The 26,700-nt window shown below is 39.3% G+C and overlaps 2 protein-coding genes across 2 annotated transcripts in view; one reads left to right on the top strand and one right to left on the bottom strand.

Moving 5' to 3' along the window:
* Positions 1–12,663, top strand: part of osbpl6 (oxysterol binding protein-like 6) — a 35,321-nt gene extending 22,658 nt beyond the window's left edge. Inside the window, exons 7-23 of the mRNA XM_053328227.1 lie at positions 72–216; positions 396–499; positions 983–1,075; positions 1,733–1,901; positions 2,544–2,674; positions 3,748–3,855; positions 4,267–4,398; positions 5,383–5,470; positions 6,828–7,081; positions 7,549–7,686; positions 9,179–9,242; positions 9,427–9,505; positions 10,188–10,332; positions 10,460–10,604; positions 10,836–10,962; positions 11,170–11,292; positions 11,801–12,663. Coding sequence (XP_053184202.1) covers positions 72–216; positions 396–499; positions 983–1,075; positions 1,733–1,901; positions 2,544–2,674; positions 3,748–3,855; positions 4,267–4,398; positions 5,383–5,470; positions 6,828–7,081; positions 7,549–7,686; positions 9,179–9,242; positions 9,427–9,505; positions 10,188–10,332; positions 10,460–10,604; positions 10,836–10,962; positions 11,170–11,292; positions 11,801–11,912 — 2,157 coding nt within the window. The 3' untranslated portion in view covers positions 11,913–12,663. The remainder of the gene's footprint in view (positions 1–71; positions 217–395; positions 500–982; positions 1,076–1,732; positions 1,902–2,543; positions 2,675–3,747; positions 3,856–4,266; positions 4,399–5,382; positions 5,471–6,827; positions 7,082–7,548; positions 7,687–9,178; positions 9,243–9,426; positions 9,506–10,187; positions 10,333–10,459; positions 10,605–10,835; positions 10,963–11,169; positions 11,293–11,800) is intronic.
* A 3,291-nt stretch (positions 12,664–15,954) lies between these two features.
* Positions 15,955–26,007, bottom strand: prkra (protein kinase, interferon-inducible double stranded RNA dependent activator). Its single transcript, XM_053328666.1, has 8 exons — positions 25,833–26,007; positions 18,942–19,117; positions 18,614–18,695; positions 18,067–18,145; positions 17,703–17,820; positions 17,523–17,617; positions 17,256–17,418; positions 15,955–16,623 (listed from the first exon to the last, which is right to left on the bottom strand). Exons 1-8 carry the CDS (start codon positions 25,883–25,885, stop codon positions 16,466–16,468), a joined length of 924 nt encoding a protein of 307 aa, XP_053184641.1. The 5' UTR covers positions 25,886–26,007; the 3' UTR covers positions 15,955–16,465.
* Between the last annotated feature and the right edge of the window lie 693 nt (positions 26,008–26,700).

Raw genomic sequence — 26,700 nt, 5'->3', positions numbered from 1 at the left:
GCAAAGTTACTACTAAATACATTCAAACTGACGGTGTGTAATTCTGTGTCTATTCTCTTATCACTGTACAGCAGGCCAAGCCCAGCAGCTTGCCGTGGCAGCCGGTGGTCCCCAATAACAGCAGCAACAGCAGCCTGCCTGCTTCCTATAGTAACGGCCAGAGTAAGGTGGTAGCTTGGCTGCAGGAATCAGAGGAAATGGACAAATGTGCAGAGGGTGAGGATAATTTTCCTTCATATGCCTGGAACCAATCTGATTTCACAAAGGGGAGGTTTAAATCACGCCTCAGGCTTTACAATAAGTCTTTCAAACAATGAGAGGTGTATTGATGACCATTTCATGACACATGCTGTAATACTGAATGTGTTCGTGTGGGTGTGAATTTCATTTTTCAGAGCTTGCACGATGCCAGTCCAATCTGACCGAGCTAAGCCGGCTACTGCAGAGTCTGGAGATTCTACAAAGGACACAGTCAGCGCCCAACTTCACAGATATGCAGGTTAAACATACACACACAAACACCTACATGCTATACAGAGAGCAGGGGAGGCAATTCAATTACTGTTTCATTTACAGGTTTCTATCTGCAGTGCGTGTGTGTGTGTGTGGAGGTGGTCTGTAGCTGTTATTACTCAGGTAATGATTGAGGTGTGTCAGTCTAAGAAAAGTGCAGTCTTTTAACACCTCAGCATTCACTCTCATTAGGATTCAGCAATGCTTTCAAAACATCTGCCCACTCCTCTAGCTGTTCAGAATCTAGTAAATTTTATTTTTTGGACTGAACTGACTTGCATTTTCTTAACACCGCGCACTCCATTTGCCTCTAAATTTTGTTTGCAACTCATTTTTGGGGAATGTCATCTATTTTTGTCATTTCACTGCAATCAATTGTGTGTCTGTTAACATATGCTTTATGTATTTGTGATGCGTTTTGTCCTATTAACCACACTTTTGCATATTCTGATCCACGTGTGCCACATAGACCAATTGTGTAGAATTGTCAAAGAAAGAAAAGCGCTTGAACAGAAGATGGCGAACAAAAAGTGTCGGCAAAGATCCAAAATTCCAGCTTCAGGTACCTCTCTCAAGATTTCTACAACTCAAACACACACACACAGGATTTTTGCAGTAACTCTCAGTGATTCAAACTCATCTATGAGCTTTTATGTCTAGTTAAAGTGCTCTTGACCAAAAATGAAATGTAAAGTGTAATTCGACTGCTTTCTTCACACATACACAGTTGGGACAAAATGTCTTTTTTTTGTTCTTTTATTTGGCATTTGTGAATGTGTTGTGTCATGGCCTCAGTATTTTATTTTATTTTTCCATTTTTACTAATTTACCCTTATTTTGCTTAACACATTAATCTGTGCTTCCTGAAAAGATTTGAAATATGCTTTCAGACACTTTTCATGTACTTGACTCTTTCTTTAAATCCACCACCATGCTGAAGGGAGTTTTAAACACTTTTCTTTAATGAACAGATACATTATATAATATAAAGCATCCTCAATATTCTACCTTTGGTGTCACTAGAGGTAATAAAAAACTGGACCTCCTGTATGGTGATAGTTTTGTAAGGTCAATACATTTCCAGTGACATATCAGATGACTAAATGGTCAATGGTACTATTACAGTATATACTGGTTCTCGGTCAGACATACAACAACAACATTACTGTGCCTCCCAGTTGATTGACAGCTGTCCTCTGTGGTTGTGATCTCTCTCCAGGTCCCTCTCTCTGCCAGCATGTCCCCCATCCGCCTCCACTCATCCAACCCCAACCTGTGTGCAGAGCTGGTGGACTTTCAGCCCCCTGTTTCACGGCTGACAGATAGTGTAGACTGCGCCAGTGACTACATTAAACTTCAGGAGGAATTCTGCACTATTGCCCAGAAAGGTAAGCAGGCAGCATGCATGGCCGCAGGCTTCAGGGGTTATTAGTTCAATTATTCTGGTTTGTCACAACTTGGATTTCATTTATTTTATTTTACTTCCAAATATAATAGTTCAGAGAGTCTGGATTTAGTACTGATTACCAGCCACCCAATCCATCCATCAATCTCACCATGTTACCAGATCTTAGTAATTAATTTGGTAAGTACAGTGTTATCCTAACTACAGCTAAAGCTACCAAAAAAACGTTTTTCTGAAGAACTGAGAGCAATCACCACATCAATAGATATAAATAAATATTGTGCAACACAACATCCTGCAAAAGGTTGTCACTCATTCAAAACATTAAACCTGCATCATGTGTCAGCACCAAAATGAAATCTACCTTTGTCATTGCTTAAGTCAGGACAGGCTAGTCTAACTCAATGCACCACTGGGTCAACTGACGATGACTGTACTTTAACATTTTTATATTAAGTAACAAGAAATGTAAAAAACTGGTTTGAGAAAATGAAGAATAGAAGGGAGAATTTCACACTGCATTTTGAGAATAACCATTTCCATTTTCAGACTGAGCCAAAGCAACTGAGAAATACTGTGGGAGTGGGGAAGGATAATTATTTCTTTTTGTCCCATCTCTTTGCAGTCCACTCTCTGCTGAAGTCAGCCTTCAACACCGTGGCTATAGAGAAAGAAAAGATCAAACAGATTCTGTGTGACCAGGAGCAGTCAGACCAGTCAACCCAGATCAACTCTCTCAGGAAGTCTCTGTCACAGGTAATGAACTGTCTACTCATGATACCTCTTTCTCTTTAATCTTAGAGTTATTCAGTCTGAATCTTTGTTGGACATATTCAAGTGCTAAGCATGATGCTGTCTTAACATATAATTAATATGTCTGTGAACTCAAACACATTTCGTAGTTGTCATGTTATACGATGTGTTGATGATGAGACGCACAAGCTCAAGTTTATTCTGAGCAGTTACAGTAATCACAATTTAAAAAAAGATGATGTGTGGAGACGAGAGCAGAGGCAAGTGAGTCATGAAAAGTCCAATCATCTTTTCCCATATTAATTGGTGAGAGAGAGAAATGTGCCGTGCAGTTCATTAACTCTCCTCCTCAGGGCTGTCTCTCTACCCCGGTGATTTAATTGGATTGTTCCTCTGTTAACAGTTGACATCATTTTGGCAAAATGTTTCTGCTGCTTTATCGCTGCTTTGTTCCTAATTGGATATTTGTGTGACAGTGTTGTCACAGGCTGGAGGTCATGCTCAGTCATGGTTGTCATGGCTACAGCTGCTGGTGTCATGTATTTTAATCCCTGAGGGAAGTTAATCAACTTTGTCTTTTTGACATTTTATTTCACATGTATACACAAACTTACTATAAGCATACTATAATGAATATTTATACATTGACAATGGATCACAACGATGGCTTCTTCTATGTGAAAGTGGTCAATCATAGTGATGAACACACAGAAAATTATCACTGACTCTGCAGTTCTCCTTGGCTCTGGCCACCATTTTAATGTCTTTCAGCTCTTTTTTTCAGCACCAAACAGCAAACAGTCAGTAACTAGCATGTGAACATAATGGAGCATTTAGCAGCTAAAGAGCCAAATATTTTCCTCAGGAATTGGTGGAGACCAAAAACAGAGCTAAAGAGAGTGACTATCGGACTTAGATTCACCAGGTAGCCAGATATAACTCCAGATAACTTAATCAGTGCTAATTTTGCTCAGTATCCGATGGATATGTAAATACAGTAGGCAACTGTTTGTTAACAAGTTCATTGTAGCTTATTAAAACAAAAAGCAAATAAAAAGGTTTTTTTAATTACTCAGGCCCTGTCCCAAAACGCAGAACTTCGAACCCGACTCAACCGCATCCACTCTGAATCAGTCTTGACAGAACAAGTTGTCAGTGTGAACATCATCTCGACACCTGATGAGGTAGGTTACTGTGGTCAGTTTGTCGCTGACAGTACTAATATCTGACTGCTACATTGATAAAACAGCGGACTCAGAGGCTGTCCAGGTAGTCGTTGAGATTGCGTCCTGTGTTTGTCAATTGCACTATTGATTCCTGTCATTATAGATTGATGTTTTTTCCATTACGCGCTGGCAGGTGAGCTTAAAGGATCATTATTCTATGCAGAAACTGACATCAAGGTTAATGGAAGAAATAGCTAATTAGAAATGGATGGGTGCTCACCCTCTGGCAAGGATACACCTGCTATAAAATGAACGCTATGTTGTCTTCTTATGCGGTTTGTTTTTGCTCAGGCACCTTTTGGTTCTTAAACCTGTCGTCATAGCAAGGAACAGTGAAGGACTCATGCGTTTGCATGTGTTTGCCCGCAGGCTGTGGAACAGATGGGGATCCCTCTGACTCAGCAGGCCTCTAATGAGAGCCGACTCTCCATGTCGGAGTCTGTCTCCGAGTTCTTTGATGCCCAGGAAGTGCTTCTGTCAGCCAGCTCATCGGAGAATGAGGTATAACGGGGGGAAGTGGCTGTTGAGTTTTTGAAAAATGATGTCATGAACAATGAGGAAGTGGATCGAGGGAGGGAGTTAAACATCACTGTGGTGGAGCTGGAGTCAGTCAGCAAATAAAGGGTAATCTGGGTATTTTTCAACCTATTTTCCCATCATTTGGGGTCTAAGTGACTAATAGGGACATTAGTGCCTTGTTTTAGCCACTCTGACAGGCTCAGATTGGTATTGTAAGTGTCTGATAAAGATAGTTAACACAGTAACTAACCACCTGCAGCAGCATAATGGCTGAAAAATACTGGAATTACCTTTTAATGAGAGCTCCATGAGAGGTTAAGGTAGCATATAATGAAAAAGTTAAACAAAAGCAGACAGGAGCACCCCTTTTCAATCTGCCCTGAGGTCTAAAACCTAAAATTATAACACTCTTCTGTACCTCAGGATTTGTAGCTTCTTGCTTTGTTTAAGAAAGCAGTTTAGTCCATCACTTGAAACAATCATTTCTGCCTGCTCTGAACAGCCAGCTTCAAATACATGCAGTCTCTGTGGAACCATTAAGGATTATGGCTCCCCAGGCATAGATTGAGCCATGCTGAAGGATTACTCACCAAGGAAATTCATCAAACCCCATCCTGTAGCTCGAAAGGCAGCCTCATTCACACCCACTGTTGGCCAAACCCTCACCAGCAGTAGGCCACTGTAATGGAAGCCATTACAGCAAGTGGCCATACTATACTCCTCTTTTGCAGCGTCAATGGCCTCATTGTGTTTGCTATATATAAAGCATGAAAATGCTGCAGTGTCTCATCTTATGATTACTGCAGTAGGACAGATAGCTGGCGACTGTTGCAGTTTGTTAGCCACTGACAAACTGCAGCAAGCGTGTGTGCATGTGTATGGCTAAAGCTGTCTGCTACTCAATCAGAAACTGTGTTGTACTCTACTGCACTGACTCACTCCACTCCATACCTGTTTCCCTCGCAGGGCTCAGACGATGAGTCATATGTCAGTGATGTGAGCGATAACATTTCGGAGGACAACGCCAGTGTGACTGATAACGTCTCCAGACAAAGTAGGTCTGATTCTGCACCATCACTAACCTACACGAAGCATCTGTAATTTTCAGTTAGAAAAAGGGCAAAATTAATGTAGGAGGGGATCCCACTCAGTGGATTATCCGTGCCTCTTCTTAAACGTCCACGTGCGCGCACACACACATACACACACACTGGTACAGTATTGGCAAGCTAATTTATCAGCATGGCTGAGGCAGTTGACTTTGCAGGGCTTCTCTACGCCAAGGGCTTCTCTCTGGCTTTATGAAAGCTATCTGTGTGAGAAGGGATGAGATATCTCTCCTCCATCTCTGTCACATACCACACAGGCTTAGATAGTATGTCATCATCATGAAAATACTTATTGTATGTTCTTGTACAAGTCTGAGGTGTCTGGAAAAATTACTGAGCTGGTTTTTATTTTTTAGGGATTGCTTAAAAATTTAAGTATGTCATAAAATGTAAGTATTGAAAGAAAGAAAAAAAGTCTAAATACATGTACTGCACATTTTTTATGTAGACAAGCTGTCATTACAGTGTTTTTGATGCTCTGAAGAATGGCCTACTGCAACAAGTTTGTGCAGAGCTATCAGCTTCTATTGGCTCTTTACGATGCCAACAAAAAAAAGAAATCATTCAGTCAGGAAATGCCAGACTGCAAAGAAGCAAGAAAGCTGCTTCTCAAGGGGAAAGAGCCTTTGTAGTGAGGGAATAAAGGTGTCAGTGTATTTCAACCAAAGTGCTTTTTGAGTGGTACAGCAGCATCTAAAACCTCCTAATCCAGCACCTTTCAGACACTGGATTCGACAATTTAATACGTTACTTTGTTACTTTCAGAAAGTGACACTCACACCCACTTCACGCAGTGATTGTCCAGGCGTGTGGATATGACAATTAAGCAGAGTTTGAGCTTCTTCCTTTTTCACACAATCATTTATGTCATTTTTTTGGATGCCTTCTTTGTGCCGACTTTTTTAAGGCTGGCTGAATCAGGATCGTCTTGAGGATCATCTTTTATATCTTTTCTCTCAGAGTGCTTATCCTGATTTTACTTGAATGGCATCTTTAATTCTTTTATTTTACATGACTGAAATTGGTTTCTTATTCTGGTCCAGTTAATGTCTTTTATTAACTAAACATTTTCCAACTTATTATACTTTATTTTATTTTATAGCTCATTGATTTTAATTTGCTGCTTTCTGTGAGGCACTTAGTAACCTGGGTTTTGAAAATGCTCTATAATATACAGTAAATTGTATAATAAAATGTGTATATTATTAAAAATGTATATTTATTTTATTTTAGAACTGCAGTAACTTGTACAGATCATTTTGTAGCACGTATGGGCAGTTATGAAGTGTAATCTCTTCCCAGTGGCCAATGGAGACTTTGCTGGCTGTTCCTTCCGTAACGGGCGGCGTACCTGCCTGCCGGCGCCCTGTCCTGACACCAGCAACATCAACCTCTGGAACATCTTGCGAAACAACATCGGCAAGGACCTGTCCAAAGTGTCCATGCCCGTGGAGCTCAACGAACCTCTCAACACCCTGCAGCGCATGTGTGAGGAACTGGAGTACAGCGAACTGCTGGATAAGGCTGCTGAGACCGAGGATCCCTTTGAACGCATGGTAAAGAACCCGTCAGTCACAAGTACTCTGACAGCTCAAATGTTAGTCATGTGAGGTATTAGATCTGAAGAACATAATACCCCCCTTAACTGCTCTTTATGAAGCACGTTCACTTCTGTGGAGCAGATTTTGAGAGAGGAATCTCCAGCTGAGGATTTTCAAGTTGAATCTCCTGACTTAACATCTTAAGTTTCTGCTGTGTTTTTATGTTTTCCATACGTGTTGTTTGTTCATATGTGAGGTGACAAGCTAACGTAAATAATCTCTCACTCAGAGGTGTAGCAGCGAGTTGGCAGTACGCGGCAGTGCAGCTGTCGACCTTGCATCCTCCTATTTTTATCCGTCTTCTGTCCTTTTGATAGCGCCCAGTGCATACTAATGTTCAGCTTATTCATGACAAAGCCTGTTAATATGAGCCCGCTAATCCTCTTGTTTATGTTGGCTGTGTTGTTCTGACTCTCTGACAGGTTCTCGTTGCTGCTTTTGCCATCTCAGGCTACTCATCCACTTACTACAGAGCAGGAAGTAAGCCATTCAACCCGCTACTCGGAGAGACTTATGAATGTATTCGAGAAGACAAGGGCTTCTGTTTTTTCTCTGAACAGGTACATTTGAGCACAGATTATGTTATGATTATTAGTGATATTTCATGTATTTTAAATACCAGTATTTTCTTGTACTTCTTGTAATTTTTTGTTTTTGTCAGAGATAATCGGATAATTGGATCTTTTACAGCATATTTGTTAAGATGGACAACACAAGAGTAAATAATCAAACTCACTCCTGACTTTGACAACAATAGCTGATAAAATAATTTCACCACAGGATCCATTTAATAGCTGTTGAAGCTTTCAATCATATCCTATGAGCTTTATTAGCTGATGGATTTTGCCCAGGTGTCACGGAAACTGTCTTTTAAGCACTTCAACTCCAGATTGGCTTAGAAATTGAGCTTCACAGTTCACTGTTGAGCTTGCAAACTGCAACTTTTGATCATGCAGTATTTGGTTTATAAAGAAATAACTGCAGTATTGTTTTTGGTTGAACTGAATAACTACTAACAGTACAAATGAGGGAGTTTATATACAGCATATCTCCTCCTCTTCTCATAGAAATCATGTCACACACACATTTGCATTGCTGTTGTAACATCTTTTAAGGTCCCTTTTTAAGGCTATCTGAGATGAAAGTCGACAAATGTGAGACCAATCAGAATACAACATGAAATGACACAGAATACACTGGCTGCTGTGACATTTTGTAAGTGTAGGAGTTCAGGGGGAGAACACATTCTCAGTCTCCTTAATATGAGGAGAACTGGCAACACACAGATAACATAATGATGGCGGTGAAACGATGAAGAACTTCATCAGAGCAGCACAAATGGATGGTACAAGCTGAAGACACACCTCTGCTTTCATACACTTTTATCTATTTACATCGTAACGCTGAGATTCACCTTACAGCACACAATCTGACAGCCTCAAACTGATACTGTACAGTCTGATACAGATTGTAACCAAGATTTTACTACAGGTGTCACACACACTGTGACATGCAATTAACTGTCGCACAATCTAAAGGCGCTTTAAGTCACATTTCACTGAACTTTTCAAGACCACACACTGGATAACTTCTGGTGTACAGTAAACTAGGGCTGCAACTAAAGATCATTTTAAAGTATACTTTTTACTTTTTAGAATTAATCAAGTAACTGTTTTGTCTATAAGATGTGAAATAGTGAAAAATACCCATTACCAAAAGATGGTGCACATTTTTCAATCACTTGTTCTGACCAACAGTTTAAAAGCCTAAAATATTTTGTTCATGATCATTTAAGACAGAAAACGCAGAAAATATTCACATATCAAGAGCTGCACTTGTGAAAAGACTGTAGAATAATTACAATAATAGATGCTATTTAATTTTCTGTTGACCCACTAATCCACGTATTGCTTTTCAGCTGTGCAGTGAACTCACTGTTTGGTTGCATGTCTTGCATCATGTTCTCTGTTTAGAGACTGAAAGACATTTATATGATGTGTAATTTCAACAACAACAGCTGTCAGACTGGTTTTATTTGATCTTTTCTCCCAGGTGAGCCACCACCCTCCCATCTCCGCCTGCCTCTGCGAGTCGAAGAACTTCACCTTCTGGCAAGGTAGGTTACACACCTAATTAGTGAGGGATTTTCTACTTGGGAACTCTCAGTGGAGAGAGCCAACACATCTCAATTAACCTCTTTAATATCCAGATGAATTTGAATAGATTTAAAGTAAATTTCTTCACATTTGAGAAAAACTGAAGGAATGTGAAGGTTCAGCACATTGTTCTTGATTTTTCAGATGTAAGATGGAAAAACAAATTCTGGGGGAAATCAATGGAGATATTACCAGTCGGCACCGTGAATCTTATGATTCCCAGGTAACTCATACTTCATATCTGAAATCATAGGTTTTATCCCTGCAGTCATCTTATTTGGCGAGTTTCAATATCCCATACATCTTATATTTACTCAATGTGTCACTGTTCTTCTACAGTAAATCAGTGGATTATGTTTTATCAGTGATCACATTAAAAAAAGGAAATATCCACATTTAAAATTTCAAAAAATAAATACTCAAGTGGTATGTTAGTCGTGTTTCTATCTATACTGTCCCATTAAACGTTTGACCAAGCAGAAATTGTGAAACCTTGACATGTCTCCTCTCTCTAAAGTAGTTTTCTGTCTTTCATAATGTCCTTTAGAAAGGACTGAGATCTTCTCTGCTCCCTCATCCTGAATACAAATGTCTAATGGATGCTGATGTGGGCCAGACGAATCTATAAGGAGTTCTAGCCTGCAATTAATGCTTGTGATGGGGACGTTTAGAGAGGGGCACAATTATTTTTATCACACAATATGTTGAAAATCTGGTGCTCTTTCAAAATAAAAAAACAAGATCAAGATTTTTTTTTTTCTGTTAATCAATCTGTATTTTCCTATCTACCTCGGACAGAACAAGGTGTCACATATTATTATGTATGTATGTTACGTATTTGTACATTCAAGAAGATTTCCAGGACAGTTGTCATCTGGGTTTATGTTATTATTATGTCCTTCCAGGTTTGGAGATCAGTATGAATGGAACAAAGTCACCACCTGCGTGCACAACATCCTGAGTGGACGACGGTGGATTGAACACTACGGGGAGATCACTATTAGAAACACAAAGAGCAGCGCCTGCCTCTGCAAACTTACATTTGTCAAGGTAAAACACACTGTCAGTTATCAGCAGGACTCAGTGATATCAGTGATACCTGTTGGTCAGGACTGATTTACTATAAACACACATTTCTAATATAGTCAAAGCTGATTTTGCAGCGTTTGTCTTTTAGGGAAACTACTGGAGTTCTAATGTGAACGAGGTCCAAGGATTTGTGATGGATCAGGAGGGGAAAGTGATCCACAGGCTTTTTGGAAAATGGCATGAGGGCCTTTACTGTGGCGTCCCACCTTCTGCCAAATGTATTTGGAGGCCAGGTAGGCATAGGTTCCTCATCCAACCTTTCACATAAGACTTTTAACTGGTGTAAGTTTAAAAAAACAGAGTGGAATGATGGGAAGTGAATGGCACATGTATGAAATAGATGAAAAATACAGAACTACATCAGGGAAGATAGATATTGCTCCCTGGTACATTTTAGTAAATGATCAACAACAATGTTGACTTTTAAACGTTAATATTTTTGCTCAATATTCTTTCTTCATCAGGTTCCATGCCCACAGACTATGAACTGTACTACGGCTTCACCAGATTCGCCATTGAACTGAATGAACTTTGCCCGGAACTGAAAGATGTCCTGCCACGCACAGATGCCCGATTTAGGCCCGATCAAAGGTAAAGCATCACATCCCCACCAACAAACACTCGACCACCATCGAGTGAGAAAACAGTGGTAAACAGGATTGTAACATCAGTTAATCTTCTGTTAGTTTAGTTTTTATCTGAGTAGAGATTGAGATGTTCTGCATAATAAAAGTTATGCTTTATGACAACTTGACATATTATATGTGTTTACTGAGAGGGGTCGTTTGGTTCACACAGGCATCTGGAAGAAGGGAACTTGGAGATGGCGTCCTCAGATAAGCAGCGTATCGAGGACCTGCAGAGGACCAGGAGGAAGTGTAACGAGGAGAACAACATCAAACAGGAGCCACGCTTTTTCAAGTAAGCACAGACACCAGGAGCCAAGATGTACACTCTTGATCATCCATTTGTATCTCAATACTTCTGCCTCTCCCACCAGCAGTCTAAAGAGGTGAAATGTATTTTTATATTATTAACCTTAAGAATGGAAATTAATGATTCATAGGGAAACAGATCAAAAGCAAAAGACTTTGCAAAGTGCTCACAATAAATTAGGAAGCAAAATGTACATAGATATTGCGGTGAATTTGGAAATGTAAATATACCGTTTTATTACTAAATTCTCTTTAAAATGTGAAAAAGTGTATTCATTGACTGAAGTATTTGACCCCAAAAACGATTAAAAAAAATATTAATGTGTGGGTATGGCATTTGCATGTTTTCTGTCACTTTGTTAATATATCTTGCCACAGCCGAGATAACATCAGCCAGTTCATGTCTTCATTTCTATGTGAATGTCAAGGACATTTTTCCCGTGGCTTGCAGGATTATCAGTTACAACCGTCTCCTTCTCCGTCTTTTCTTCCAGGAAAGTGGTCGATGCCAATCACAGGGAGAGATGGGTCTCCAACAACATGTACTGGGAGCTCCGCAAAAACCCCGGCTTCATCAACATGGAACCAACAGTGAACCTGTGGTAGCACATGGATTGCTCTGTACATCATGTAGTCATCGCAGACATGAAGGCGGTTACCTATGCACAACAAGGTGTTAAAGAGAAACATGTTAACGATAAAACATCCGTGTGCATGGATATGAACGACTGCAGAGCTGAGGGACTGCCCGATGCCCAGCAACCCCCTGTTGCCACATGGTCATCCGTCCATGGAAACAACTCCTAGGATCACCTTCATTGTGCTTGTTGAAGTTGGGTTGTCAGGGCAACAATCGCACCACTCATACGTAGATCTTTCCTCAGCTCCTTTGACTTCCGAGTATGTCCTTGCCTTAAAAAGACACCCATACAAGTCACGTGATTTAGAGCTTTTTTTAGTTGGAGCCATTTGATTTCTGACGGCCGTCGGGTTAGACTAATCTATGAAGTAGACATTTTGATTACCTACGATACCGTGCATGTTTAGAGAGCAGCTTTCACTGGCATTAGGCCGTATTTACTATATCATCAATGTTGTAGAAAAAAAAGAGGTATTTTTATAAAATATCTTGGGACTCAGAATTTAGTGAAAAAGTATTATGTGAATTGGCAGATTTTATTTATTTTTGCCTTTTAATACTGTTGAATCTTTGTGGTAGGAGTACTCTCTCTCTGGAAGCAACTCGTTTAAGTCACCTTGACTGCTGTCAATGAATTTTGGCATCCTTATAAGGAATTTTTAAGGAGGAGCTCTTAAAGTCAAATTGGTAGGAGGACCCCCATCTTCCAAACCTACACACCTCCCTATACTTTTTTTTTTTTTTTTTTTAAAGCTGTCAACACACATCTGTCAAACACATCCGTAAAGTTCAGTTCTTAGTCACAGTGGGATTCTGTGTCTCAGTGTAAATACTTCACCCCATGACACCAGGTCAAGTCCTCTTACTATCACCAGCCCGCCCCTGCCCCCACAGTCTTATTTTAGGCACGGTAACATGAAACCAGCTCCTCTGAATCACATGGTTACATAAATACATACACTCCCCTCCCATATATAGTGGGTAAACATTCAGTCTGTGCTCCTGCACGAACGTAATACAGAGAACTGCCTTGGTCTCAGTCAAAGACAGACTCTCGGAAAATCATCTGACACAACTTAAAGTCTAAGAATAGAGGGTGTAAAGATTGTAAACCCCTGAGAGTATTTTGTGATTTAGGGCTATTTAAACTACAGTCACATATCTTCAGTAGGAGGCCAAATACTCATCTACATCCAGCCACACAGCTAAAAAGCAACAACAATCATTATTGGATTAATTAATTGATCAGTTTTCTGTCTAAATGAATCCCAAATTACCATCACAATTCACCAAATCCCAAAGTAACGTCATCAAGTGTACATCCTTCCACTGATTAGCACCACACACACACAAAAAAGTATAATGATATAAAACAAAGAAAAGTAATAAATCTCATCTTTTATGAAGCTATTACCAGCAAGTTTTGGTATTTTTTCTTGATAAATGACTTCCATTGTTAATTAATCAATCATCTTGTGATTAATTAATCAGTTAATAATGTGAACAGTTCATATATTCAGTCGATCATGAGACACCAGAGCCACCTGCAGATCGCTCTGTGAAAATGCAGCTTCAGGAACAGAATCTGCCTCTTTTTATTCTGAATGTTTTTAAGACGTTGAAGCCAAACATGATATTTTTAAACGGGTCTGATTCCTCAGAGAGTTTACTGCTATGACGCAGGCTTCTGCAAAGCGCCAGTAACTTATTTGAAGTTTGTATATTTATTGCAAAGCAGATTAGCTTTAATGTTTTAACCGGTGTCCCCCTTTTTTGTGTTACAGAGTAAGAAAATATAAACACAGGGGCCTTTGATTGAAATCAACCCCAACACTCGAAAGTAGTCACACATTATCCATGCGTACGAGGGCACTTTCCTTTTAATACCCCTCGATCAGGACTGCGGGGTGAGGACACTGAAGGGAAAAAAAAAAGAGTGAATATAAATAAATATGTAGAACTATGTGAAGCAAATCCATCTTGTGTGCACTGTTCACATGGTACTGTAGATTACAAACCAAAAAAAAAAAAAAGGTAGTACTGCTTTGCATCCATATCCCTTGGTTGTTGTTGGGTTTTTTTTAAATAAATGTACTTATAATTTCTTCCCCCGTTCACAAATTCAATGCTACAACTTATCAGTGTCAGTCTCACTTGCTGTGCCTTAATGCATTTATTAATGCCTCACAAACACACTACTGATCCACATGCCAAGAAGAAGGTATGCCATTAATTCAAGTCAAATTCTGCACATTCTCCAGTCTCCATCTGCCTGCAGACCATAAAGTAGACAGACACAGAGAAATGTTTTGGAGGGAGATGTCTTTGACACTTGGATAAGGGAAAATATGGTTTAATCTGACTGTAAAAAGCTTGCAGTGTTACAAGATGTTCTGCACTGCTCCGCTGCTCCCGACATGTAACCGATGTGTTTTTGGTGATCACTGTAAATACAGCACATTTAAGAAGATGGGTCACTAAGGGCAAAAATCTGTTTTCTGCTCCCGTCAGTGGATGATGTGATTTTAAACAAAGCAGCAGTTGTGTGTGGAGGAGAGGGGCACTGCGTTGCTCGTGTGTGATATCGTACATGAAAAAAAAAAAAAAAAAAAAAAATCATGCTTTGTTTCATCACCATGTAGGTTATACTGTAGATTATCATGACCCCAACGTCAAGTTCATCCATTCTTCTACCTGCATGTCTAGACAACATAGCCTGCCAATGAATGTTGCAGATGCCTTACAAAAAAAGGTTTTGTTTTCTCAATTGGACTCACGTTTTGTTTTTGTTGTTATTTTAAACTGACATGTATTACTAAGCACTATGTCAGCTCAGTTCCTTTCCAATCGATTTCCTAATGGGTACCTTCTAAAGTGCAATTTTAACAAAGTACATATCTTTCCATGAACACTGTACACTGCTGCTACATAGTGCTTGTTCTAATAAAACTGTAAAACGTAGCTGATGATGAGTGTGTGATTGTATATAAAAGAGAATTAATGATGTTCACTAGACTTGACATTTTATTGTAAATAGGGTTGCAGTTAATTATTTTCATTATCAGTTTATCTTGGTTGTTGTGGTGGTTGTAATAATTAAGTGAAAATAATGAAAAACATCAATCAGAGTCCAAGATGTCAACATCTAATGTCTTGTTTTGTTCAACCAACAGTTTAAATCCAAAGAATATTAAATTTGCAATGATATAAAACAGAAAAGCAGGACATCAAGCAACTTTTTGAGCATTCTTTTGTTTGGCAACTTAGGAAAGGTTGCCAGTTGAGGAATTGTTTCAGCTCTAATAGTAAATACTCTTCCCAAATCACAGAACCAGCTCTTCTTATATAGATGACTTAAAAGGCATTGTATCATCCTACTGTGCGATTGACGTGCTTTCTTGTGTCTTACTTATTAAACCACACAAATCAAGAGTGAATGAACCAGTGCAAGGTTCCTGATGTAATTGCCTTTGTACTAATACAGCAGGACGTGCTGACTCATAAATTGATGGCTGTCGAGTGGTCAGCTCCCTCGAGAGACGATTCATTACGCAGCAACAGCTCCTACAGGTACTGCAGTCGATTCAGGCGGCTCAGGATCAGCTGCTGTACCACCATTAACAGAAACCGACACTCATTAACATTTAGTGTTTGGGTTTATTTTCTAGACTCACACACACACACACACACATACACACATTGTTGTTGCTGCTGTTATTCTCCACCAGGGTTCAGTTCATAAAGCAGAGGATATCAGTCAGTAAATATTAAATACTACTTGTACATACTATGAGGCACACTGCAAAGAATGGCAACAGACCAGCAGAATGGGAATATGTGTGTCGGCAGCAAAGTAACATCATTGATACTTTGAGAGTCGACCTGATAAAGATTGTAGATTGCTTACACATAGATAAAAGAAAACAAAATAAATCCCAAGTTTTAAAAATGTTTTCAGGTGGCTTTCAGTTCTCTGAGGTAAATTAAAAGCTCTTCATCATACAGCTCATTATGTCACTGGGAAGATTAAACTGGAATAAAAAATTAAATTAAGTCAGAGCACACAGAAACCTGAAAGCATCTGCATTCTAAAAAAAATAAGTAGTTCCATTCAAGCAACACAGAAACCTTATGGACAAATAAAGCACTGACAGCTCAGACTATGCACGTAAAAAGGAGTGCTTCATATTACTCACTGTTCTTCATTTACACATCAACATTTGCTTAAATACACTGGACATCTTATGTAAACATGATGGTGTCCTAACAGCCTGATGACAACATTTTATTTTGTTTTAATTCTTTGAGTATGTCTCTTCATAAACACTGTTGTAATGAACCTTCATCCATTGTGGAACATGATCTGCTTTAATATACATTACTATAAAAATATACCTTAACCTCATATTGTTCACGGGCAGGAAGACTAGTGGGAAGAACGATCTACAGCCTCCTCCTGACTCGACTTGAGCTGGTTTACGTTACAATGCGGGTGAAGCAGTGTTTGACTGTGCTGGTTTTACTTGATGGATGCCATGATCTTAATATACTGAAGGGCACTGTGTGCTGCGTCGTTGTGCGCGTTGCCGCAGGAGATACCTGTGCCGTGGCACACAGTGACGGGGGTGGTAGACAGCTCTGCCAAACACTGGTACTGGCCGTTCACCGTCAGCTCACCTGCAAAGCACAGATACACACTTAAAAAAAAACACACATAACATGGGCATACTCATACATGAAACTGAAAATGACCTGAGGCATTCCTTGGGTCGAAGCATGTCAGGAAAGGGGTTAAATAACACTTCAAAATTTGAGGGAAAAACTGGTGTGGCCATTTTCAAAGGAGTCCCCTGACTTCTCACTTCAAGATATCTGAATGAAAATGGGTTCTGTGGGTACCCAGAGTTTCCTCTATATACACATGTTCACTTTATGTTAATCCCATGCAGTTTTGGGCAAGAATCATGCCATTTTTTCATCCATCCTTAATATGATGTATTTGAATATTTCTGCGTACTGGGGTCTCGTGGCAATCTTGGAATTACATAATTTGGGTATGACTGGAAAGCTGAGACTCTTATGGATTCACCAAGCCCAATGTTAGTCCCCGCATTGTGACATGTAGAGTTGAGGAAAAATAACTCCATATATTGCCCTCCACTGCTGCACAATTATTATTTGGTCCGATAATGTCAACCTGAGCCTGAAAAAACATATTTAATGTACCTTCAGCCTCACAAAAACAAAATGTAGATTTTTATCTAAAAGCACCATGTATCCTTAGCAACCAAGAGACACTGCAATCTTACCAATGTCAAAGTATGTGACCTCAAAACCTTGCTCCTTGGACAGCTCTAGCATCATCTGAATGTAATCTGTGTTGGGAATGCTCAGTGGGTTTCTTCTCAATAAGGAAATCTTCTCTGCTGATGAGTTCCTCAAGTTCTCAAATCGGACGCTCGGTGTGGGAGCCTGAAAAATGTAACGTACCTCAATAAATTTGACACAAACATTCGATTTTTAAGTGAGAAATGTAGCAACCGCCTCCAGTGGCATGTGAGTAATATTTGACGTACCCATGTGATTTCAGAGCAGCCGGACAGACTTTGAAGTTTTGCCACCATTTTCTCTGCAGCTGCCTTTTTCGCTGACTTTTTTGAATTTCCTACAGCTGCTGAAACATAAGTCATAGATTAATAACGGGTTGAACAACAACATACTTGCAGTTTCATGCAATGTCTTGAAAGCATTCATACCCTTCTCTGACAGGGACTCCATCCTACAAGTAACAGTGAATTCTCTCTTATGTGGTGGACCAGCCTCCATTAAAACTGTGTATTCAGGAAGACGCCAACCTCTCTGCAACGCTAGTTCCTAACATGGAGGACAAAACAAGATTAAAAGGAAAAAAAAACAGCATTATAATATTATTTTATAATAGTTTTTTGTGCATTTTTATATCTCTGGAAGTAAATATTAAGCTTGCTCTTGTTATGAGTGTTTTTTGGTATTTTATAAAATATGGTACACTATACAAAGACACTTGCTTATACAGTATGGAATCCCATATACATAGACGTACTCAAGTACAAAGACACAGCACAGCTATGACTGACACACCTGCAGTATCCCCACTGAGTTGGGATGGCTGTTTGTTTCTGCTACAACACCGTTACTCTCAGACTTCACAGGCACATTCCTGTTGGAATAACATCAAAGCAGTCAGTACAGCCCCAATACATCAGCATTCACTACAGGCTGTCTGTGAAGCCAGCTGACGTGAGTATGGCAACACTGGATATCTACAAAGACTAACATCAAACAAACTCAAAGCAAGGCTCCAGCTGACCATTATTTTCATTATCATTTAACAGGAAGATTATGTTGATAATTTGATAAATTGCATGGTCTATGTTAGAAAATTGCACCATAATTTCCCAAAAACCAAGTTGACACATTCAAATTCCTTCATTTGTCCAAGCACATGTATAAAATCTAGATATATTCAGTTTACTGTCATAGAAGAATAAGAAACACCACAAAAATTCTGATTTGAGAAGCTGGAATCAGTGAATTTGTGGCATTTGTTTCTTTAAAAAATTACCCTCACTGAATATCATATGATTGATGATTAATATTATGTCCAGATTGTTTCAGATCTACTCACACTGTTCCAGCATCTATCTGCAGAATATTCAGGGCAGCCTCTGCAGCCAGATGTTTAGCTGCCTTTTTACTGGGACCTTGACCTGAAACAGAATACAATAAGCCACACACGCCACATGTTATGTAAGTTATTACAGAAATGAATCTACAACCAGATGAGATGCATCTAAATCTCAAGTCACCACAGCAAAAATTACATTTTCATTCCAAACAACAACAACACACGTGACAAATAATGAGATGTGGGCTGGAGTCTCTCTGAATGAGCAGTGTGTGATTTTAACTTGAAATAAAAGGCTTCATCCAGCAGGTTTGGGACTGTAACTTACCTGTGCAGCTAACATCTCCGACTCTCACGCTGAAGACGAAGCTGGGTTGATGAGCCTCTCCTTCAGCCTTCTCCATCACATACACGGGCAGGTTTCCAGTTTTAGTGCCATACTCATGCAGGATTTGTATGGGCGTCTTCCCGGGGCTGGCCCTCTGCGCTTCATCTGTATTCAAGCTGTATGAATTAAACAAACACTTCAGTGGGAGCAAAAAACTGCACTGCTGCGATGAAATGACTATAATATACATCTGAGCTCCAAACCATAGTTAACGGAGCAGAAATAATGAATACAAATAGCAGAACCAAATTACAGCAAGGAAAATTTAATTAAGCAGTCCATTTTGTCAACAGTTTTAATATTTACATGCCATTCATACACCAAAATTATTAATTTCAGCTTTTGATGGAATATCTTTAGGCTATTAGTAGTGTTACTCTTTATTACAGCAATATCTTTCATAGTAAATTAAAACATACTGATGAGTTCAATAAGCCCAATGCATCTCCATTAAAGCTAAATGATGGAACTAAACTATTCCCACTAAACATGTAACACACTGATAGCGCAGAAACCATGGCAACTGATCAGCTGTGACAGGTGATAGCAGTGTCACACTTGAAAATGTTTTGCTAGTAGTCAGCTGCCATAAAAAGAGAAACCTGTGTAGAATTAAATGCAACTTCATAAATCAAGACATTTCCATACTGAGAAATGTAACTGGATTTGGAAATGTCATAACATTATCAAGTCCATTACAATCTCACCAAAAAAAACTACAGCCAGTAAAATAAAAAGAGTTCAATCCTCTCTGACAGCTTCAACAAAAATGAAACCTTACGATTCATAAAGGTGATATTTACTGCAGGATTACACTGCAGAGCTGCGCCTAGTGTTAACACATTCAGGATCGAGGCTCATGCACATCGTCTATTTTTGATTTACTAAAGTCGAGTCTGGTCTGAATGTCCAACGTTTGGAGACAGACGTCACAGGCGCTTTGTGGTGCCTCAGGGACGTGTCACTGTGAAACTGATGTTTGTGGACATATTTTGAATTTACTTGTGAGAATTTTCCACAATTCATAATGTTCTAATGTTGAAAAAACAGGATTTAAGCAGTAAAAAACACTGCAGGATTTGGTGAGAACAAGTTTACATGTACAATATACAGCAGCAAGTACTGCTTCTGAATCTTTTAGATGTTTTTAATACATAGGATATTATGACCAACGTTTCATTTTATTGAAGTGCAAATGAAATGTGAGTATCGCTTAAATGACCACAGATAAAAGAGAGGTTTTGATTGCCAGCACCATTCTGCACATTCTCGCTGAGCGCACACTAAAGCCGATGGTAGCTGTGGTTTTGCTGCAGGATGTGTAATTGGACTGAGCCAACAATTAGTTTTTACTTTAATGATTAAGGGAATTATCGCTGGAAGTAAAGGTCTCTCTGCTCACACTACTCACGCGGACCAAACATTCACACTTAAAGCTGCTGAAGCAATACTTTTCTATATCCAGACCTTGTTGTTCAGTGATGTGTTATGAAATTATGTATTATTCCATATATGTGTATTATGTGGGGTGAAATTATGAGTTTCTGATGCTGGTGAAAAGGGGATCATTTAAATCACATTTAAGTAAAAATTATAAACCCTTAAATAATATAATAAATAATATAATTCCTTAAATATTTCGCTGGGGATATGATACCAAAAGTTATTGTTCAGAAACATTTCAAATTGGGTCACTTAGAGAAACCCTACATGTCATCAATTCTCCATTCAACCAACCTTGAATGAACTGAGGTTTAGAAACATTGATTGAATTGATTGGCTACTGGTTACTTATTGAGAAAAAAAATCTAGCTTGTATATCATACTTGACATATTCATTTCATGTGGTGTGTTTTCCTAAAAGACCACTAGATGGTAGTATTAGAGCACAATCTGCAGTTGGTTGAGTAGATTGGGGTGAAAAAGAAAGAGTTGTTTGCAAGTCCTTGATTTCTGTGTAAACTGGTTAGATCCTTATAAAGATCTCTTCCTTTATGATTAATGGAGTAATTTTTAGAACAGCCAAGTATTTTTTAATGATTTGATTGATTTTTTATGTGTCATGCACCAGAAGTGAAAAGACATAACAACATATAAACCATCCTGACGCTTTTTCCAGGCTTCAGATATATATTTAGCGAACTTAAAGACATTATTTTTTAATGAAATGGTGTAATATATATATGTATATTTTACATTGTGGCTATTATGTTTGGGAAAAGTCTAACTTCTCTCCTTTCATGAACAGACAGTTGATTAGGAACTACTGTTTTTCTGTTTAGAATAGAATAGTTTTAGTCATTGTACGTAATCACCGAACCTCCATTTGAGCAGTCCAATGCAGCATAAAAAAATAAAATAAGATATAAGATAAATAATACTAATACACACATGCACGAGCCAAGCACATCTCACCCATACCCATGACCACATACACATTCATACCAATCTCCATAAAACGTTAAATATGGTCTAAAATATAAATAAATATATAAATAAGGGGCAATGAGACACAATAGTATTACACAGACAACCACATTTGTGTTCAGAAAGAAACGGCCAAAGTTGTTCAGAAAGTTTCTAGAGGGTATTTTTTGCTCTACTCAGCTACCACACAAATTACTCACACAAATTGATCCACTCAGCACAAATGGGCTGTCCCAAATTGAGAGAGGGCAGGCTCAATTTGCGGCAGCGGCATCTTCTGCGGCATTTCTTGCGGCACCCAGAGATGCCGCAGCTAGATGTCGCTTGTAGGCACTTTCCGTGGCATTTTTTGCGGCATTTTCTGCGGCATTTCTTGCGGCACCCACAGATGCCGCAGCTAGATGTCGGTAGTAGGCACTTTACGCGGCAATGATTTCATGACTGTGGCATGGTTTTAGGCTTTAGATGGCAATTTACAGACATGTCAACGTTAGAAAATAATTATGTTTTGATGCCACACATGTTAAACGTAGCCTAAAGAATACATATAGAATGGTTGCCATGTTTGGGTTTCCCTGTCCTCATCTTTCTTTATCCACTATAACTAAAATGGACGTGTGCTAAGGCAATACTTACAATAAGATTTGTGACACTTTATGACACAATGAGACTGCGTCACATTTTTAACATCAGCTTTTTAGGCAATTGGTCTATAATACTGATAAACGGATTTGTGTATTTTTGTTATAGTGTTGGAGATATGTGACATAATAAGAGGCAAGGCCTACTAAAATAGCCTATACTTAATTTTTATGAGAGATTTTTTTTTTAATTATGGAAAATTGTGTATAAAACCGCATTTTTAAATATCATAACCTACTTTGGAGAGTTACCTGTCACACCTGGCAACCCGAGAGCGTGTCAAATCATTTTGACGACTGCCCACTCATTTGTCACATCAGCGTACGACTGTCAGTCCTGTATTTCAAATCCCTAAAGAGACATTGACGACTGGAGAAACATAGGTAAGTCATAATCAATTTAGTCAAATGTGTGCCTTGATTTTAGTTGTATAATTTAAAGCGTCTGCTATTTCCACTCAAGTAATTTGACAATTAAAATAATACCACAACTACAGCATAATGAAAACGTGACTTCACTCTATTTATTGTTATTTGGTTTTTAGGTTTTGATCCGGTGGTTGCAAACAAGCAGCAACATGTGCCGATATCGAGCTGAAAAAGTGCTTCAGGAGTGCTCAACTACCTGGGAAGAGCAAAGGTACACAACTTATTTGCAGTGTGGGTGTAGATGCCAAATTTGTGCCAGTAAATAATTTATGGCGCTAGTTGTGGCATAAAGTGGTTTTGCATCAATACACTTAACCTATATAATTTATTTTTTATTTTCCAGTGCTGAAGATATGATAACAGCAGACACAGAGGAAGAGGTAACAAGTTACTATTTCTGCACCTAACAAAAGAGCTTTACATATTGGCTCTCAGAAAGTACTGCTGCATCTTATTGTGAAATGAAAAAGTAATTTTGTATTACAGGTTTATGTTATAGCCCACTTAACTTGATCAGTAGTGAGTGCTGATTGGGGGAAGCCATACAGCACATTTAGAGACACCATATATCAAAAATATTAAATGTCACAGATATCTAAACATTTTGCCAGATCCATTATTGTATATTGTAAAAGTGGATCTAAACAAATACAAAATTGGTAGATGAAATCCATACATCTATCTGCTGTTGCTTATCCGGAAAAAGATCACAATGGTAACTTATTGGAAATTGAGATATTCATCACCTCAGCAACACCTTACAGGTCCTCCTTATTACGTACAAGTTATGAACTAGGCTCTATTGGTTAATGGTGTGCAATTAAAAAATTCAAAATTTTAACCCTATTTGAGAATGACATCCATACCTGGACCATGTTTTCATCTTCACTGCAGCAAAATGTGTTTCTCCGCGATGTTGTGGCAGCTGCAGACTGGTGCAAAAAGAGATCCTTTGAAGGACAATTGAAACTGCCAGCGGTTCTTTCAATGGACAACAAAGAAAAAAAGGACCTGCTGGAGGAACTGAAAGTGTGGAACGAGGACTACGACGAATGTTCTCCAGCAGAACACCTCACATTTGTGTTTGGAAAAAAGACCGAATATGACACTTTCAATCAAGAATTGATAGATAAAATGGACTTGAAAGTGTGGGCTAGATTTGAAGATTAATGTGCTTTATGCACACATCCACTACTTACTGAATTTCAGCCTGCTCCTGGTTTCCCGTCCTACAAACGGATTAATCCAGGTGTGTCTGACCAAAAGTTGAGGTCAGACACACCTGGATTAATCCGTTTGTCCAATAATGTGGGACGGGAAACCAGGAGCAGGCTGAAATTCAGTAAGTAGTGGATGTGTGCATATAGCTCTCTCTCTCTCTCTCTCTCTCTCTCTCTCTCTCTCTCTCTCTCTCTCTCTCTCTCTCTCTCTCTCTCTCTCTCTCTCTCTCTCTCTCTCTCTCTCTCTCTCTCTCTCTCTCTCTCTCTCTCTCTCTCTCTCTCTCTCTCTCTCTCTCTCTCTCTCTCTCTCTCACACACACACACACACACACACACACACACACACACACACACAACCTTGTTCAATTGTTGTGTTTGTTTCTTTTTGTTAATAAATTTTTATGGAAAACATTGCAAGGCTATTAATTGAAACCATAAAAATGTAATTTCAAGGGTTGAATTCATCAAAATTACGTATGCTTAAAGTTAGGAACAGGGCAGAAATGAAGAGAATTATTAAAAATAATAATAAATAAACAGCAGAACAAATCTATTAATCTGTTTGGCTATAATTTTGAGATGTTTCGTGGTTGATGGTTTATCTGGACAAATTGTAGTAGGCTATAATTTGGATATCATTGCTAAATACTTCCTCAGGTTTCCCCGAAATTCAAACTAATAGCCTATCCCGCACTTAGGCTATTATCATCTGCCCCGTCCCCCTACGTGTTCCTCCATGCTCCAGCACATGGTGACACAAGCATTATCCCCCGGCACACAGCGGCTTGCCGTATCACATAATTGCACCCAGCAGCCGCGGCATCTCTGGGTGCTGCAAAAAATGCCACGGAAAGTGCCGCAAAAAATGCCACAGAAAGTGCCTACTAGCGACATCTAGCCGCGGCATCTGTGGGTGCCGCAAGAAATGCCGCAGAAAATGCCGCAAAAAATGCCACGGAAAGTGCCTACTAGCGACATCTAGCTGCGGCATCTCTGGGTGCCGCAAGAAATGCCGCGGAAAGTGCCGCTGCCGGCGGCAGCCAGCGGCACTTTCTGCGGCATCTCTGGGTGCCGCAAGAAATGCCGCGGAAGATGCCGCTGCCGGCGGCAGCCAGCGGCACTTTCTGCGGCATCTCTGGGTGCCGCAAGAAATGCCGCGGAAGATGCCGCTGCCGCAAATTGAGCCAGCCCCTACTGCCCAAATTGGGCTGTACCCACATGACCACAATGTAGGTATAGCCTACAGCCCAGTGCAGCCCCTACTTAAAAAAGGGTAGATATGATAACATCAATTTATAGCACGGACGCCATAATGGTGCAAACACCTTAAGATGTTCGAAATGGACATCTTAACAGGGTATTTGTTGTTGTCTTAAGACACGTCTTATTAATGCAGACACCGACCTAGCCAACAAGCACAGCCATCCTTCAACTCGGTAGCACAGAAGACCTAAACAATCACCACGGATTCAAGGTGGGCACCCAAGATTAGAGTCACCAGTAGGCTATGTGAAAAATGGTCACATCCTCTGCTTCTGTTCCTGAGTTATGGTGTTGAATAATGGCCAGAAAAGTTAAATTGACCTTTAATCTTTTGAATTTAACTATATCATTTTATCCTATTAGACATTTGCAGAAAATACTTTAACTTTAGTACTTTGAGTATGATTTTAAACGCAAACATTTTACTTTAAATAAAGTATTTCTACATATTGATTGATCATATTGATATTGATTGCGTTAAATACGTATGCAGGTCACAGGATCTGAGGGTTCACCAAATACTGTGTAACACCTATCAAGATAACATGATACATTAAGGTCTCAGTCCCCCTTTAAAAATTCATTTTCTGTGACGATAACATGTTGTCATATTTAGACGTATTAGCTGTTAGTTTAATGCTAAAGAAAAACAGCATGTTATTACAATGTTTCTTACAGTTTCATTTCCCCGAAACTGTCATTCATTAAACTTGAGACGTTTCACAGCACTTATATTAACCTAATTACTATATTTTAACAGATAGCAGACCCCGCTAAACACTATCAACCTGTCATTGTTAAAGGTTAACACACATTTAATCAGATGTAATCAATATAATAAGACAACTAACCTGGAGTCGGCGGTGTTTTTCCCTGATGCAGTCTGATATCCCTCCTGAGACATGTTTCCTTTTCTCTACTGATGACTGAAGGACTGTGCTGCTGTAAATTAAAGAAGACACTAAAAACCTGCTTTAAAGTTTCTGGGCATTTAGTACTGACATTTGAGAGGGGTATTAAGTGGCCTGAAGATGCAACACTTCATCGTAGCCTGACCGGGGAAATTATCAAATGTAACATCATATCAACATCCAGGTCAGCAGCGGGTCACCTGCTTCTTCTGCTTCTGCTGATATGTGCGGCAGACTAGACGCAGCAAAGGCTTAGTGCTTCCCTCCACAGGTCATCTGTATGAACTGCACTGAATGAATAAAATCCTCATGTAGCCTAAAATCCAGTGCGATGGAGAAAATAAAGTAAAGTTTACCTGCTTGCACCAGGCTTCTGTCTGTCTGATAGTTGGTGCAATCATATCAAAGCATTTCCATAGTTTCTGCCTGTCCACAGATGCATTTTCCATGTGAGTGCTTGCCAACCAGTGCCAGCAACAGTGACCCAGTCCCAGTCTCAGCCTTGTTATTACCACAGTCAGTGTAGTCCCTCCTGCCTCTTGTATCTATGTGTTTCACAATAGCTGTATTGAAATGTAAAAATTTCCTTTGTTTCCCTCCTCACATTTTTTGGGCCATAACTTTGTTATTCCTTTCTGTATTAAGCTCTACCCTTGAGGAAGAAAGATAAATACATTTGGTTTGGGTAGAGATGTGATAATCAAATGTCAAATAGACCCTTGGTCACTCCTGCCCTTGATGATCTCCCTTTGATCATTCCTGCAATAACCCAAGATATCAATAAACACCAACATGACAGCAAATTTTA

The sequence above is a fragment of the Scomber japonicus genome, chromosome 11, assembly GCF_027409825.1.
Source record: "Scomber japonicus isolate fScoJap1 chromosome 11, fScoJap1.pri, whole genome shotgun sequence".
NCBI lineage: Eukaryota > Metazoa > Chordata > Actinopteri > Scombriformes > Scombridae > Scomber > Scomber japonicus.
The sequence above is the reverse complement of the archived record's forward strand: the minus strand, read 5'-3'. Positions and strand labels throughout refer to the sequence as shown.

Bases quoted from the DNA above. Each gene is read 5' to 3' on its own strand.
- prkra (XM_053328666.1), bottom strand. From the start codon at position 25,885: ATGTCTCAGGAGGGATATCAGACTGCATCAGGGAAAAACACCGCCGAC. The intron at 17,618-17,702 runs GTATGAATGCTT...ATGTTTCAGCAG, and splicing joins GGAGTCCCTGTCAGAGAAGG to CTGTAGGAAATTCAAAAAAG. The intron at 16,624-17,255 runs GTAAGATTGCAG...TGTGCTTTGCAG, and splicing joins GGTCACATACTTTGACATTG to GTGAGCTGACGGTGAACGGC.